General features: G+C 38.0%; 1 protein-coding gene across 1 annotated transcript in view; it reads right to left on the bottom strand.

Annotated features, from left to right (window-relative positions):
* Asic5 (acid sensing ion channel subunit family member 5) overlaps positions 1-14976 on the bottom strand; it is a 28726-nt gene extending 13750 nt beyond the window's left edge. The window contains exons 1-4 of the mRNA XM_052732173.1: positions 14904-14976; positions 9196-9502; positions 3634-3871; positions 1635-1760 (exon numbers count right to left, since the gene is read on the bottom strand). Of these exons, the coding sequence (XP_052588133.1) occupies positions 1635-1760; positions 3634-3871; positions 9196-9502; positions 14904-14976 (744 nt within the window). The remainder of the gene's footprint in view (positions 1-1634; positions 1761-3633; positions 3872-9195; positions 9503-14903) is intronic.
* Between the last annotated feature and the right edge of the window lie 634 nt (positions 14977-15610).

The raw sequence follows: 15610 nt of genomic DNA, 5'->3' as shown, positions 1-15610 counted from the left end.
ACACTATTTCTTTAACAGCTTTTTAAAATATATAAATCTATGTCAGGTAAAGATACTAACATGTAAATTGCTTGTGATGCTGTAGTTTCAGGATATAAGGAAAAGGTTGAATGTGTGCATATATTCTTCGGTGAATCAGTTCACTATTATGTAATTATCCTTGGGGAGCAAGCTTTAAATTCCTGTAACTCAGAGGCCCATTTGTCCTGGACTTGTTAAAACCTTCTAAAATTGCCGGGCGGTGGTGGCGCACGCCTTTAATCCCAGCACTCGGGAGGCAGAGCCAGGTGGATCTCTGTGAGTTCGAGGCCAGCCTGGTCTCCAAAGTGAGTTCCAGGAAAGGCGCAAAGCTACACAGAGAAACCCTGTCTCGAAAAACCAAAAAAAAAAAAAAAAAAAAAAAACCTTCTAAAAAGCATTGACTAGGTTGGTTTAGAGAAATATCTAGGTGCCATTTGCTTACAGAACATTACATTACATTTGTAGGTTTAAATTGTATCATACAAATATTTGGGTTTTTCCACTATTAAAAATTCATAATTAATGTTTAAACTAATCCTAATGCTATTATCTAAATAGTTTAAAATTGGTCAAATATTTTCTGAGTGCAGGGTTGTGTTTGGCATAAGTACAATTTTTTGAGCGAGACACAGGAGGAAGTTATGAAGATGATATTAACAGAAGTTCTTTAAAAGCAATCATGACCTCGTTCAAGTTTATGGAGGAGTAAGTCATTTGCTGTGATTCAGATGAGGTGAACATCTTTCTCTACCATTCATTGTTTGTCTTTCAATACTTACTCTACCAGCATGGCAGAGTACTAATCTATACATCCTTGGCAGCAGAGGGCAGGTATGGAAGCGATTCATTCAGCACCTTTGAAGTCACAGCAATGCAATTCTTAGATGTTGAATCACCTGAGTCTTAGGTTCAAATACAACTTTCCTAGGCCAGTTACAAATAGCAACCCCAAACAAAAGCAAACCAATGAACAATGAGGCTTAGTTTAAGTACACTTATGATTCTTACACAGTAGGGTCTTCTCTTCCTGTCAGAGAAGAATTCTATGACTAATCAATGTATACATCGAGTTCTTCTCAAAATGCATTTTCATATTCAGATTAAAATCCTACCACAATTGCATTTTTTTTTTTTTTTTTTTTTTTGGTTTTTCGAGACAGGGTTTCTCTGTGTAGCTTTGCGCCTTTCCTGGTACTCGCTTTGGAGACCAGGCTGGCCTCGAACTCACAGAGATCCACCTGGCTCTGCCTCCCGAGTGCTGGGATTAAAGGCGTGCGCCACCACCGCCCGGCCACAATTGCATTTTTAATGATAGTGTCATTAGCTATAGACATGGCATGACAGAACTCTCCATTTCTCTATTCTACTGCATAAATGATCCCTGGTTAATAGAAAGTACTAGAACAGCAAACATTGTCTATTTTAAGGATCTGATTTCTAAAGCTCCAAGACAACAGTAATCCACAATTCATTGGGTATTAGAGTAAGTTGGCAAAGGGTGAAATAAATCAACTGGTGGAATTTATTTGGCAGAGAAAAACATTTTTACTAAAAATGGAGTCCTGTGCACTTGTTGCTTTTCAACCCAGACTAGAATGAAGTGAAGTGGATACCTGGTGGACATTGAAGAGCAGCTTTAAGCCTCTTCCAGACAAACTCACTTTATTCTTGCTTTGGATATTCTCACCATGGTTAAAAGTAAAGCAATTTCCATATTCAGTAAAAACGTGTTTGAAATCCTCCAATATGAAAATAAACCAAATAGAACACAATCAGTGGAGAACTTTTCCATGCCCCAAAGTTCCAATCACTCTAGCATTTTTTCTATACTTGCAAATGTTTATATGAGGAGGCTTATATCAGAAAGATTTGATAGTCCAGCAATTTATGCATGTATATGATCAACAGTTTTCACTTGTATAATGGACATTTAGGTCAATTTGCATGTTATTTTTAAATGAGACATTTTCATGTATAATTAAGCATGCTTCTTTACAACAATTAAAAATAAGACTTTACTTTTTAAATAATGATTCATGAAAACATATTTTTAGGCTTTGGTGAATGGCTTCCACATCCCTCCTTTGACAAGTCACAGCTCCAATCATATGTTCTCTGCGGAGCAGTCACATTCTGCTTCCTGTTGACCTCTTATGATAACTGGTCCCATCCTCCGCAGAGGTATGCATGTTACCTAAGCTGGAATAATCTGCATACCCCGACCTCTTGCCTCAGCAACTGTTTTAGGAACTGATGATGAGCCTACCATTAGATTCTCACCTGGATTCTTGAGTGCTACTGTGTCACTGTGAGAAAATTACTGGTGGCTGAAGTTTTGGGTCTCTATGGGGAGAGAGCATACCAAAAGCAGGCAGGAAAAGTTAAGAGACAGGGAAGAAGAATCAAAGAAAGGAGGCTCGTTGGTGTAGCGTTTTCTAAAGCCAGTCCTGCTTTTATATTACCCACTTAACTAAACCAATTTATATATTTTACTACACAGATTACTAGAATTGGGTTTCTGGAATATATATATATATATAAAATCTTGCTAGTGAAATTAAATGTATTAGTAAATACAAAGCAAGGAAGAAGAGCCCCTTCAGGTTAGAGTTCAAGCCATTCCTGCCGCTTGTCCTCATCCCTGTCAACTCTCAGGAGTATCTACTGTGTGCCTCTCAGAATGCTAAGTATCTCGTGTGACTATGAATTTGATGTTCACTTTGAATCTCTCTCATAGCATAGGGAATTGGATATGTAGGAAATAAAGGATTGGTCATGCTGTGTTTTGCCTTAGACTGATTGTATAAGTAATTGAAACAGAATTTTAGGCATATTCTGTGTGGATATAAAGCTCACTACATGTATTGTGCATGTGACATATGATCTTTAGTTGAAAACTAGAAGACTTATTTCTGTGTATTCTCATAAAGTGCTGCTATCTTGAAAACAGTGGGATAGCTGCTTAAGGAAAACAGAAATGCTCTCTTCAAATATGGTGTTGAAAGATAAGGAAAAAATTACAGTATCCTATGGTGTTAAGCTCTATTACTTTAGAAAAAAAGACTATGCTTCAAAGAAGGCCTTCAAAACTTTGGTCATCTAGCGTTTTTCTCTAGTCACCCCCCCATGTGTGTGTGTGTGTGTGTGTGTGCACCCTGCTTGCACAGGCATGTGCTCATGCAGTATATGCACATGTGTGATGCCGAAGGGCAACTCTGAGTGCCCTGAACTGACACTTTCCACCTTATTTCCTGGAACTCGGCTGGTATCCAGCCCCGACAAGCCTCCTGCCTCTGCTGCCTGCAAGCACACAGCACTACTAGCTTTGCAAGGCTGCTGGATCTGAACTCAGATCACCGCGCCTGTGCAGCAAGTTATGCTCTTCCCCTCAGCCATCCCTCCAACCCCTTAGATCACTTCTTGAAAAAAAGAAATTTGCCCCCCATGGACCCCACATCTCCTGCTGTTGCAAAGCAGACGTGAGCAGAGCTGATGAAATGTACTTGTATAAACAGGTTGATTTCTCAAGGGAGCAATTTTATTTGAGCATAAAATGGAACAAAACCATAGTCTACTGTCTTGATTAGATTTGGAGAAATTTTCAACCATTACCTTTGGACCACATGGTTTTCCAAAAAAGTCACAGTGCAACAAAGTGTGCTGATTGAGAAAAAAACCATTATTCTTGACAAATTCTGTAATGCTGAAGTTTTGGTGACTTGTGACAAAATCTAAGGTCTCTGGAGATTCTGTGTGGTTGCCACTAGTTTCCTGAAGGCGGAGGACTTTGGAAACTACATCCCACAAGAAGACAATGAAGCCAAACTTTGATACAGCCTCTGTTTGGAATCTATAAGTAGGAATGAAGACATTGGTTAAAATGATAAAACTTTTCTAGAAGACAGAAACAAGGCAAAGCGACATTCATAAAGGATTATATTTGTTAAGCAATTTCCATTATGCATCATGTTTAGATTTTTATTCACATCCCTTACATTCTTTCAAAATACAGTTAGTGATTTCATATTTTGATCCTAAAAACCCTTCAGTGAGCAGTTTTCCTCTCTTCTCCTTGTCTGACAGCACAGAATGGAATGGGTGGTCCGTTCTGGAGAGGGTTCCATGTCACCCAGTACATGGTTTGCATGTCATTCTAGAATCTTCTTATGTTCTAGACTTTGTCATTCCTTTCTTTGAGAAACTTATTAAATTTGCTTTGACTGATCTATAAAGGTAGAAGTTAGATATTTATTAGAGGGATAAGATGTGAATATACTCTGTAGTGTTTATGCAAGTTGAGCATGCCTGGGTTACTTTGTTGAACATAACACTCTCCAACTCTATCCTCAATACAAACAAAAAGCTTTCAATTTTAATGCAGAATATGAGGATTTTTTTTGCACATTTGCCACAGCTTTGTTATCCATTAATCAACTAATGACCTTTTGTATTATTTCTGTTCTCAAGTACTGAATGATGCTGTAATTATTGTTGTCATGTACATGCTTGTTTTGCATATTGACTTTCTTTTCTTTGGATAAGTGGCCAATAGTAGGCTTTCTGGATAATGAGAAGTTCTATATGTAGTTTATTGAGGAAGCAAAGTCCTACTTTCCACATGGCTGTAATAACTTAACTCCTACCAATAGTAGACAAAGGTTACTCTTCCCCCACACCCTCAAAAACAATTCTTATTGGTTGTCTTTTCAGAAATAGCCATTCTCACATGAAGGGTGTTGATAGCTCGTGGTGGTCCTGACCTAGATTTTATTTTCAATTTTCCTTTTGAAATGGGGGGGATAATTATTTAATTAGTAGTTTTTGTTGAGCTATTTTCAAACCAATTATCAGATAGTTATACTGAACATGATTAGTGCTTTTAGTATATTTTCCCATTTTTAATATTTACAGATATCATCCTTGTGGTGATAATAATCTTGTTATATTATTTACTTATTTAAATTTTTTGAGAACTTCATACATCAGCTCTATATCTATATCACTCCCATGCCTTCCTCTACCCCTCAAAATCTTCCTGTGTCTACCTCCAAAATTTATAATATCTTCTTTAATTATTATTGATGTGTGTGTGTGAGTCCACGTAATTTTCTCTATATGTTTTGTCTTTAAAGTTTTCTTTCTAGTACAAGTCCATATTCAATCTTTTCCCAATGAATATAAAACAGATTCAAAACAAGCAAGCACAAACTCCAAGCTAATACTATGTGATGCTCCCTAATATGTCAAAGATTACAATTGTTTTAATGATTAGCATCTAAGATAGTCTAATGTCTTACTCCACCATCTTTGGTCCATTCATGGCCAGCCTTACATCCTGATCCTGCAAACATCCTACTTTGAGACTCTGAGACAATTTTCTCACTCCGAGATAGTCCTGACATTCTTCTAATTTTATTACGTTTCAACACCTCCCTTTTCTCAGTCAAAAGCATTTCTGGAAACTATTTTCCCAAAGTTAGTAACTAATAGATTTTGGTGAGAGGCACAGTTTTCATCCTGAATTAATGGTCACACTACAATTTGATACACTATAGATGCCATGAGGCAATGCCTCTCATGGATTCTTTTCAAAATGACTATACAGTGAAATTAAAGAATTGGCCCTCCTGTGGGTGGTATAAATATGGGAATAAAGTTATTAAGAAAGCCTTCAGCTTAAAATGTTCTCATAAAATATATTGTTATGCTAAAGAAGGTTGAGCCAATACTCGTAATTTCATCACATTAAATGATATAAATAAAGCCTAGCAATATTAGAAACAAGGAAATGAAGTTTTTATAAGATACATAGAACCAAAATGTCTTGCACTGAGTTTATTTTTAACTTTGACACACACTTAAAAAAAAATCTATTCTTTAAGAAAAGTTGTTGATATCTGAGAATAGTGGACAAATGTACTGTTCTTGTCTTCCATGCATGGGACTGGATTCAGAAGTTGAAACTGCAAGACAAGGTTTGTGCCGTGCTTCCACAACGTTTGCCTTAATGTTTTATGAAACATATCCTGGCAAGAATCATATTTATATGGATGTATATATATGTATGCTATCTATTGAGCCTAACATATAAAGAATATATAATAAAATATAACAAAATATATTGACTTCTTTAAGCAATCTAATACCTGGAAAACAATTGCTATATATATTCTTACACACACTAGTGGTTCAACTCACTTCCTAAAATTATATGCCCCAAATTAAAAAGTTTCACTTGATGCCTGAATTAATGCCAGGTTCTGCATTTCAATGAGTTTCGCCAATATATCTTTACCAATAATGTTAGAGAAGAAATCTGGAGAGGAATGACTTTTGGCTTCCCCTTTGAGCAGATTGTAACATCTTACTGGTACTCTCATTAACTGACAGAATCTTTAACACATTTCATTAAAAATCCTTTAGTCTGCATGCACACACATACACACATGCATACATACATGTGCACACACATGCGTATATACACATGTTTACACATGCATGCACACACACATTTACAAGGATTTGGTGAAAATAAATGATCACAATGATTGTAAAGAGGAAGAGACAGAAGAACATGGGTGGTGTGTTTTGGAACACTAGTTAAGCACATGAACTCTTACACATAAGCCACTGTCTTTAGTTTTAGTAGAAGAAAAAGAAATGTAGAGTTTTGGCAAAATGTAATGGAAATTTGTGGTGAATTCTATAATAATGATATTTAGCAGGAATTGGATACAGAGCTATTTATAATTTACTAGATTAGTTCCAAATAAAAAGGTCATGAACAATAGTTCATTTCCCAGAATCTATCATACAACTTAATTTTTATGACTCTGTGCCAAATGTCCTTTATGAGATTAGCTCTTCTTGTCTGCACATTGCTTTCTGTAAAGAAACTTTTCAAAATTGAAATTAATGGATATTTTTAAGAAGCTGCAAGTGAAGCAGATTGGCAACTCCAACATGCATCTATTAAGTTTAATATACAAAGACTATATTGAGTGTGGCATTGAGTACACTGAACACTAATGCACTAAGAGGCTGATAGAGATGAAATCATTGACAGTTTTGCATTACTGTTTACACATAAATGCAATGTTACTATTAAATCCCACAACTGATAAGAATGTATGTCCTTTTCCAAAAATATAAGAGTATTATTATATGACTTTTTTCTTAAACTTTTGTTCTTTCTTTTCATCTTCAGCATTTTTAAACACATATTATTTTCTGCTTCAAAACACAACTGTCAGCGGGAAGAATTGTGTCAGTAAGGCTAGGATAGGGTAAGCCCGTGTTTGAGCTGTAATCCTCACACACACGGGCCCCCAGGGAATTATTGAAAAATTTTGTTCCCTTCTTAGGTATCATGAATTCTTCAGCAACATTTTTAGCTATCCATCTCCTACCGATGAGATAGTTCACCACAGAAGAGTGTTGTAGCATGACCTCTGACTCCTTTCTTCCAGCAGACACACGGGGATCGAAGAGATGCATAGTATCCCCAGCTACCATGCCACACTCATCGAAAATTTAACCTCGGCCACATGGACCTGGGTAGAGATAGTGTGTTGTCAACCTGAATTTCCCAGGACACATTGCAATCCCTGGCTGCGAGGTGAGGCACAGGAGCTTTGGTTTTCTTGCCTAAATCCACCAAAAGGCCAACTTTTGTCATGCTGAGACAGAAGAGGATGGGAAAGGAGGTACCCTGTCCAAGCTGTCTAGAACTTCACTATCGGTTCTGACATTCAGTTAGTAAATACTCCTGAAGGATAGTGTCTACTTAGGTATATTTCCTTCAGACTGAACAACTGAACAGTTCAGTTTCTGAAAATGATTTTGCCCACAGTTGATTCTCTAGGAACAGTGACTTTGGATCTCCTCACATGGTCCTTCCAGTGTTTCAGAGTCTTTCAATCCAGTGTACCTGCAAGCAAGCCTTGCCTTTGTCACAATGCATGCCATTTCAGTAGTGTGAGGCAGTGGATACTGAGGATCTTTTCTCTTGTGAGAGGGTTGACTTATCTTTGCCTTCTGACACCTAAGTGTATAAGTTGAAGCTTTAAAATGTTAGTGGTCACACAAACCCCTTATAACATGTACAATGTGTCTAGTACTTGTTCTTGAATTGCATCAGAAACAAGAGACAACATTACTAGAACTGATGTCACAGAAAATACATAAACTGGTTGAATAAATTACATATCTATCTATAGCTATCTATCTACTCTTTCCCCCTTACACACACCATACACACACACACACACACACACACACACACAGAGAGAGAGAGAGAGAGAGAGAGAGAGAGAGAGAGAGAGAGAGAGAGAGAGAGAGAGAGAATGAAGGGATCTATCCATGATTAATTCATTAATAACCCATGAAAAAGAGTTATTAATAAAGTCATAAAGTCTTACAAAGGTACTTTAATACTCCAGTGAAATTCCTAGATATGCTCTTTCAAGCGTCACCACGGACAGTCCCAAGGCTTTGTTTGTGAAGGCCTCACAGGAGGAAGCTGTCCTAACTGCTGACCTGGTTCAATGACTGCGACTTTCTGCAGTGGGCTACAGTCTGGAGCTTGAGAGTGGCCACGGAGAACGTGGCCGAGTGTAAAGGTCCCCAGAGCTCAGGGCCCTAGGCAACTAACCAGGAAGCATACCTTTGGCTCTCTAGCTAGCCCCACCTCTACTAAGACAGATATCCTGTCATATTATCAACCAAACCTCGTATCTCCAGGTACTGTGCATTAGTTCTCTTGTTAGTTCCTCCTCATCTCCTCCTTGGAACCTCCAGTTATGTCCAAAATACTCCACATAGCATACTTGGGTATATGTCTGTATTCTGTTACTAATTACCCAATTACATAAAGATTCCCCTCTCTCATTAGCATACTTAAGTTCAGGGAATCACATTATTTTACATCTACTTAACCATAGAGTTTGATACTTAACCAGCATGCTAATGCACAAGGGAAGCGGGGGGAATGAATGAATGGATGAAGAAATTAGCAAGTTTCTTTCTTTCCTTATCTTTGTTCTTTAAGTTCAATTTTAAAGTGTCAATGCTTTTACCTATGTCAAATACTGCATCAGAACACCTTATGTTCATTATCCAAATCAGTCCATACTAAAATTAATTAAAAGTCACAACTAAAGCAATGATTCTTACCTATTCAAGTTACAGAACGTCACGGCTGGGAACTCGATCTTCTCCACATACTGAACCTCTATAGATGTGGTGGTCGGCCACGCGAAATAATTGACCAAGCGACTGTAGACTTGCCACACCAAGAGGGAGACAGAGCCCAGCACCACAGACAGCCAGAGCGCCTTTCGAACCCTGCTCTGGTTCTGGGCAATGTTATAAATACCATGAAAGGAAGTGGAGACGGCAAACTCACGGTCAAACTTCTTCCGTTCAGCAGGAGATGGCAGTGGTCTCGTTGAGAGGTAATGCTTTATCTTTCCTAAGAGTCCTAGTGCCCACAAAATAGACAAAAACAAGTCAATGTGTTAGAAAGACTTAAAACTATTCATCAAAAACTACAATGCACAAATGGCTAAGCAGGCTACTTCGTTACATGCGATTCACAAAGGCCCCAGAATCGTTTGCATTGGGTGATTTATTTAGGAATCAGTAAAAGTGCCGACAAGACAAGGTGAACCTATTGATAATCTGCTAATGTCGTCTGGTATCAGCTCTGATTAGGGAAGAGGCATTGATGACAGGCGCATATTGGTGTGTTGTGGAGGCCAACTTCCACTGAGTTGTTTGTGACAGCTCAACTTTTAAAAATAGTCCTAGATTACCCTTTCTCCCTGAAGAATCACAAAGTTCCTTCGTATGGGTTAGGCTTATTCTCTGGAGAGTTGTAAGTGAAACTACCAGCAATCAGTTCCTCAGCTAATCTTTGTCACAGTCTTGTAACTTTTTTTGTGTTGTGACTTCCATGCATTGAATGCTTTTTACACAACTGCTTTATCCCTTGGTTGGCTAATCAGAATGTTTACAGTTCAGTGGTATGATCAGCTTCCCACCTGTTTAGAAAATGAACTTGTCCTTTTGAGATTCCCACAATAATGATTATTGATATTAGTTGGTGGAGATAAATGAGAGATTCATTAAAATATATTTGATAATATATTAAATAGCCATCCAAAATTTTCCTTGAGTTAATATCATTTTGACCTGGTAATAGAAGATGCAAAGCTTCTCTGACAAGTTAAGAGGATGAGGATCACTTGCAACTGGAGGATTCAACTTCTGGTCTAGGTCTCCTCTCTTGTAACCTAGGCAACTTTAGGCAAGTTTCTCAATCTCCTTCTTCTTCTTCTATTAACAGACAGCAATAACATCTGCCTGATGACTTTTCATGTTAGTATAATGCCTCTCATGATACATTACATAGACCATAAGGCACACTCAACAGTATTATGTATTTTTATGTTTTATTTTCTAATAGTGATGCAGCAAATGGTTAAATATTCAGAGTTTTAAGAAATATTTTCAAGTTCTCATTTAAGAAACGAGACCTAGGACAAGTGAGATGGCTAGCTGGCTGGCTCTTAGCGGGTAAGGGCGCTTGCTGCGCAAGTCTGATGACCTGAGTTATATCTTTGGAACCCACATAAAGGCAGAAGGAGAAAAGTAGCTACACATTTGTCCTCTGATCTCTATATATGTGCAGTGGCACCCAGGCACCCATCCCATATCTTACACACACACACACACACACACACACACACACACACACACACACACACACACACACATATACACACACACTACTAATAAAAATAACAACACAAATCTCAAAAAATGAGGTCTTAAAAGCCTACTAAACCTCACAATAAAGTTAGTTAAGATTTTAAATCTTTGCTCCAATTCAATAGATATCACTTTTGTGAACTATGCAGTATTAATTTTTTTCTAAAATGCTCCAATCTTTACTTATCATTAAGTTAGTTTTTAATATCTTGCTAGTCTCTAATCAGTTAAGATTTTTTTTCTCAGTTTGGAATAACTAATGATATAAATGGTATTTATTTACATTTTCTAAAGTTTCCCATTTCATTCACAGTACATGGACACTTAGAAATATTGTTACAATATTAAAACTATTACAAACTTTGAAGTCATGTTTATATCAATATCATTTGCTGGAATTGTACCATAATCTATAGCAGCATCACATGATCTTTCTTTTATATCAGGTTAACCAGCACATATAAAAACATCTGGCAAAGTTTCAGGTAAAATCAGAAGGCTGAAAAAAACCTTATTGATACTATTATCAAAATAATTATAATTGTTTATTATATTATTTATAATTTTTATTACTTAATCATTGCTTAGAGGCATTTATGAAGACTTTACCAGAATTGAAATACCAACTCAGCCGCTGGGCAACTGGCAATTTCTACCTTTCCTACTGTTAGTGAGAAGAGTGATCTAGAGGGAAGTACCTAGCCAGGCGAAGGGCTGCTGGCTGCAAACAGTACTATGAACAATACAGTTCAGGTTTACCTTCAGACACCAGATCCTACCATAAAGGTATACTCATCGACGGCTGTGTGAACCTCATCAAGGCATTTTCTGCTATTTGTTAGAAATGTAGAAGTTTTTCAATAAGTATTTCAGATGAAATGTGAAGCTGTGGGGCGACACATATCTGCTTAGAAGCTCAGAGTCTGCAGTGTAGGGACAGAGGGTGGAGTTGGAGGATTTCCTACCTTTCTCAGCATGTGTCTTTGATTTCTCAGTATGTTCCATTGTTTTTTGCTCTCAGTGATCCCAAGCCCTCTGGGTGCATCCAATTTTTATCAATAACAATATTCATTTTGGGCCCTTTATATAAAATACAGCAGTTAAGGTTGTAAAATGTGGGAGCAATTTAAATATTTGTGTTGCTATGTTAAGCCTCATAAAGCACTTAATCTGTAAATCAAAAACCATTGACAGAACCAGCTATGGGCATTTATAGACTGGCAAGAGGCCACTGTAGATTGGAAACCAGAAAACATCACTGAGAACCCATTTTCTAAGGAAGAAAAACTGTGACCTCACAGGGGCCACTGATTCCACTGGTGGATGCTCAGGTAGCAGTCTTTTCACATTTTACTTCTACCTTCAGCTTTATACAAATCAAGTAGAGGTGTGTGTGTGTGTGTGTGTGTGTGTGTGTGTGTGTGTGTGTGTGTAGAAGTATCTTTGTTTTGAAACTCCAATAAGAGATAAAGCGGAATGACCAGTGGATATAGTAAAATAACAGAACTACAAAAGATACTAACTAAAGAAGAAATGCAACTGAAATAGTATAAATTTGCCAAGTCACAGAGACCAGCTTTTCCATATTAACACTTTTGAGAACTTACCTTTTACTTTTATTAGTAAACGTCAATATGAGTTCGCATGTACAAATGCTGCCATCTGTTGACCAAATCCAGTAATTACAGTATCTCTGCTAGAGCCTGTTGGCATTGTAACGGTGATATTTCACAAGCATCTATTCACTTCAACGTAATCACATTGGACATCTACTTGGAAACTCCAGTAGCATAAGTTGAAACTGGGCTTCTATGGAGGCAAGATAAGAATCCTCGGGTGATGGAAGGGCAGGGACTTGGGTGACTTTCTCCACTCAGTTCCATGAGGAATCGGGTGAAATCTTGTGAGATGAATTTCTCAGCGAAAAATCTCTTCTTCTGGGTTAAACGCAGACTGGGATGCAGTCGCAGATTTCAGGTCCTCCTGACAGTAAGAAGCCATTCACGCTTCCCTTGTCTTAGGACCTAATTATTCCTACGATCTTTCTGAAGAATGTGCAGCAGAGCCGTCTGGTGTACCTATTGGAGAATCAAGGAAGCCTGCTTGCCAGATGTGTGCCGCTTGAGCTGCTAAAGGAAGTGTCTTCAGTTGCTAGGTTGGTTCGAAAGCTCGTTCTCCCCGGCTAGGAGTAAGGACAGCAAGAATATGGGGCTTCTTGGGAAGGAAAAGCTTGCAACAAAAAAGCAAGAGGAAGAAAGAGTCGCCAAGCTACATTCTGTCTGCTTCACAACCTAACCTAAGGCTCAGGCATGAACGCGAATTTGCGTCAACTCCACTTTCTGGTTTTCATTTTCTACTCACTTCCCTTTTTCTAAGCCAAAACGTATTGCTATTTCACAGGCACATGTGAGTAAAGACATAAAAGGAAAGCGAGAGTCCCCACGTCCTGTCAATTTCCTAGCTTATGACAAAGGAAAGAAAGCTGAACTGTGTGCCACAAATGCATTGGGACGTGTGTGCCTCTTTCCTATAATATTAATAGACAACATTTGCTCTTTGTCACACTGAGAACAGTAATCCCCCAGCTCTCCTGTACATTGAAATGGGCTTCCCAACATCGCTTCCCTTGGCAGTTTTTCTTTTATCAAGAAGTCACTCCTGGCCCCTTTTTGTTAGTGACTGAATTCAATTTGAATTTCAACTTCTGTGTCTAGTTACGGTCCCCTCTCTGTTTTTCTTCACTTTTTTTGAAATCAAAACCCCGGATCCTCCTCACAGATAGACCTTGTTCTTTTGTTACCTGCCTTTGTTCACTTTCTAAGATCTCTAACTAAAGATAAACGTAGAGGCTCACACTTCTTTCTCTGGTTGTGACAGCTGTTTGGAACACGGGCATCTGACAGAAGATAGATTTGCAAGCCTTCCTTTCCCTGCCCCATCCCACTTCTCACATATGAACATGAAGCTAGGGAATCATTTAGCAAGAACTGAGAGAATTCTGAGTTATCATTTCCTTCCCCCGTTGTGCGGGGCTTGCAGCAACCAACAGCAAACGATGACTTATTAATACTGACAAATGAAACAAAGCTAGAGAAAAAGTGCTGGACAGAAGAGTAAACAGCCAAACCTAGCTGACCTTTCCCTGAGATTCTGGGCATGAGCGATAATTGAAATCAATAAGGACCGTCTAGAGGACTGTGTTTACTCTGGCCCCGGCCCACCTATGGCGTTACTTATTTCGTTATTGAAGAATATTTTCATTAATTCTATCTTTGAAATATTGACATTTTCTTTAATTAAAAATTTAGTTCTATTGAGTTGGCACGTACAGCACAGTATTGAAAGATCTTGGGCTACTGCTCCTTTCTGTCATTGTGAGTGTGGTGATGGGACCCAGGTCCCTGCTCAAGTGAAGGGATTGTTGGACTACCGAGTCTGACACTCTGCCATTTGCCTCCCACTTTGCCATTTTGTTATGATGCAAAATTTTACGTTTGATTTTCTCTTCGGGAGAATGCATGACCATACCTAGAGGTGACTTTTCCTCATCCTTCCCTCCTCTCTCTCCTCCCCCACCGTCTTCCTTCTTTTTATGTTCAGACCAGGAATATTTTTTTTAATTTTACCTAAAATAGATGTTTGTTTGTTTTTTTTCTCGATAACTTTGAAAAATAAACTCCCAAGTTATCATATGTTTAAGGGAATAAGTAATTTAATAGTTTATTGGTTTGGGTCTGAAATAAGATAAAACTGAAACTGACAGAACCTAGTGCTATTTAGGCTGCAAGTACAGGAGATGTTTTGTTACAGGATTTTAGTTTTGTCTTCAGATTACATAAAGACCATTTTGAATTAGGATGACTGATTCTTTTAAAAGCTTGAATTTCATGTTGGTAACAAATGTTCTTTTGGTAGCATGTTTAATATTGATACTGGTTGCTGTTCTTCAAGTGACTGACTGATAATTTTTCTTTCATTGTTTCAGAATTTAATAAATGCATATAATGTTTTTGGTTAGATCCATTCCTTACTTCCTCAGTTCCGAAGTTTCTGGAACTTGAGTTTTATCTTTGTAACTGGGACTGGACCAGTGTAAATACACTCCTCACCATCTTTTTCTCCCAACTTCATGTATTCTTTTTTAAACCCATCAAATCCACTGAGTGCTGTCAGTACGTGCATGCGTATAGGACTGTTTGTCAGAGCAGGAGTAACCTATCAGGGACTGCATCCTGAAGAGAACTGACTCTCCCTCATCCAGCATCCATAAGTTGCAAATAGTTCCTCGGCTGGCGTGGGGCTTCATGAGCCCCTCCCTCATCTATGTTGGGACTTGGGCTGGCTTACTCTTTTATAGGTCTTTTGCATGCACCCATAGCTGTCTGGAAGTTCATGTGGGCATTCAGTTTTATCTTTATAGGACACTAGTGAGAAGCAATTATTCAATATGTCATATCTACTTAAATCCACATATCTGAAGTGAAAACATATAATGTAGAGAGTGACCTCAGGATTCAAAAGCACCCCATATGGCCAGCACAAGCCTCAGTCATTTAACAGAAGAGGCAGCTGAGAATCAGGGGGAGAGAATAAAGGGCCTATGAAGATGGACATTTAGCCTGTTTAGTTTGCTATTTATTGTGCTTATTAGAAAAATAGATAGCAGGCAGGCAGCAGTCTGCAAATACTTGATGAATGGTTACCCGATTTGTCCCAGCCTTGTACTATTTTTATTTTTTTGTCAGAAGAAAATTCCTGGAAGATTTTCAGCATTTTATTTTGAAAAATGAAACATGGTAAAATGATTTAAAACTGG

This window comes from Peromyscus californicus, unplaced genomic scaffold (genome assembly GCF_007827085.1).
Source record: "Peromyscus californicus insignis strain IS unplaced genomic scaffold, ASM782708v3 Scaffold_9__1_contigs__length_137607984, whole genome shotgun sequence".
In the NCBI taxonomy this organism is placed as follows: Eukaryota; Metazoa; Chordata; class Mammalia; order Rodentia; family Cricetidae; genus Peromyscus; species Peromyscus californicus.
The sequence above is the reverse complement of the archived record's forward strand: the minus strand, read 5'-3'. Positions and strand labels throughout refer to the sequence as shown.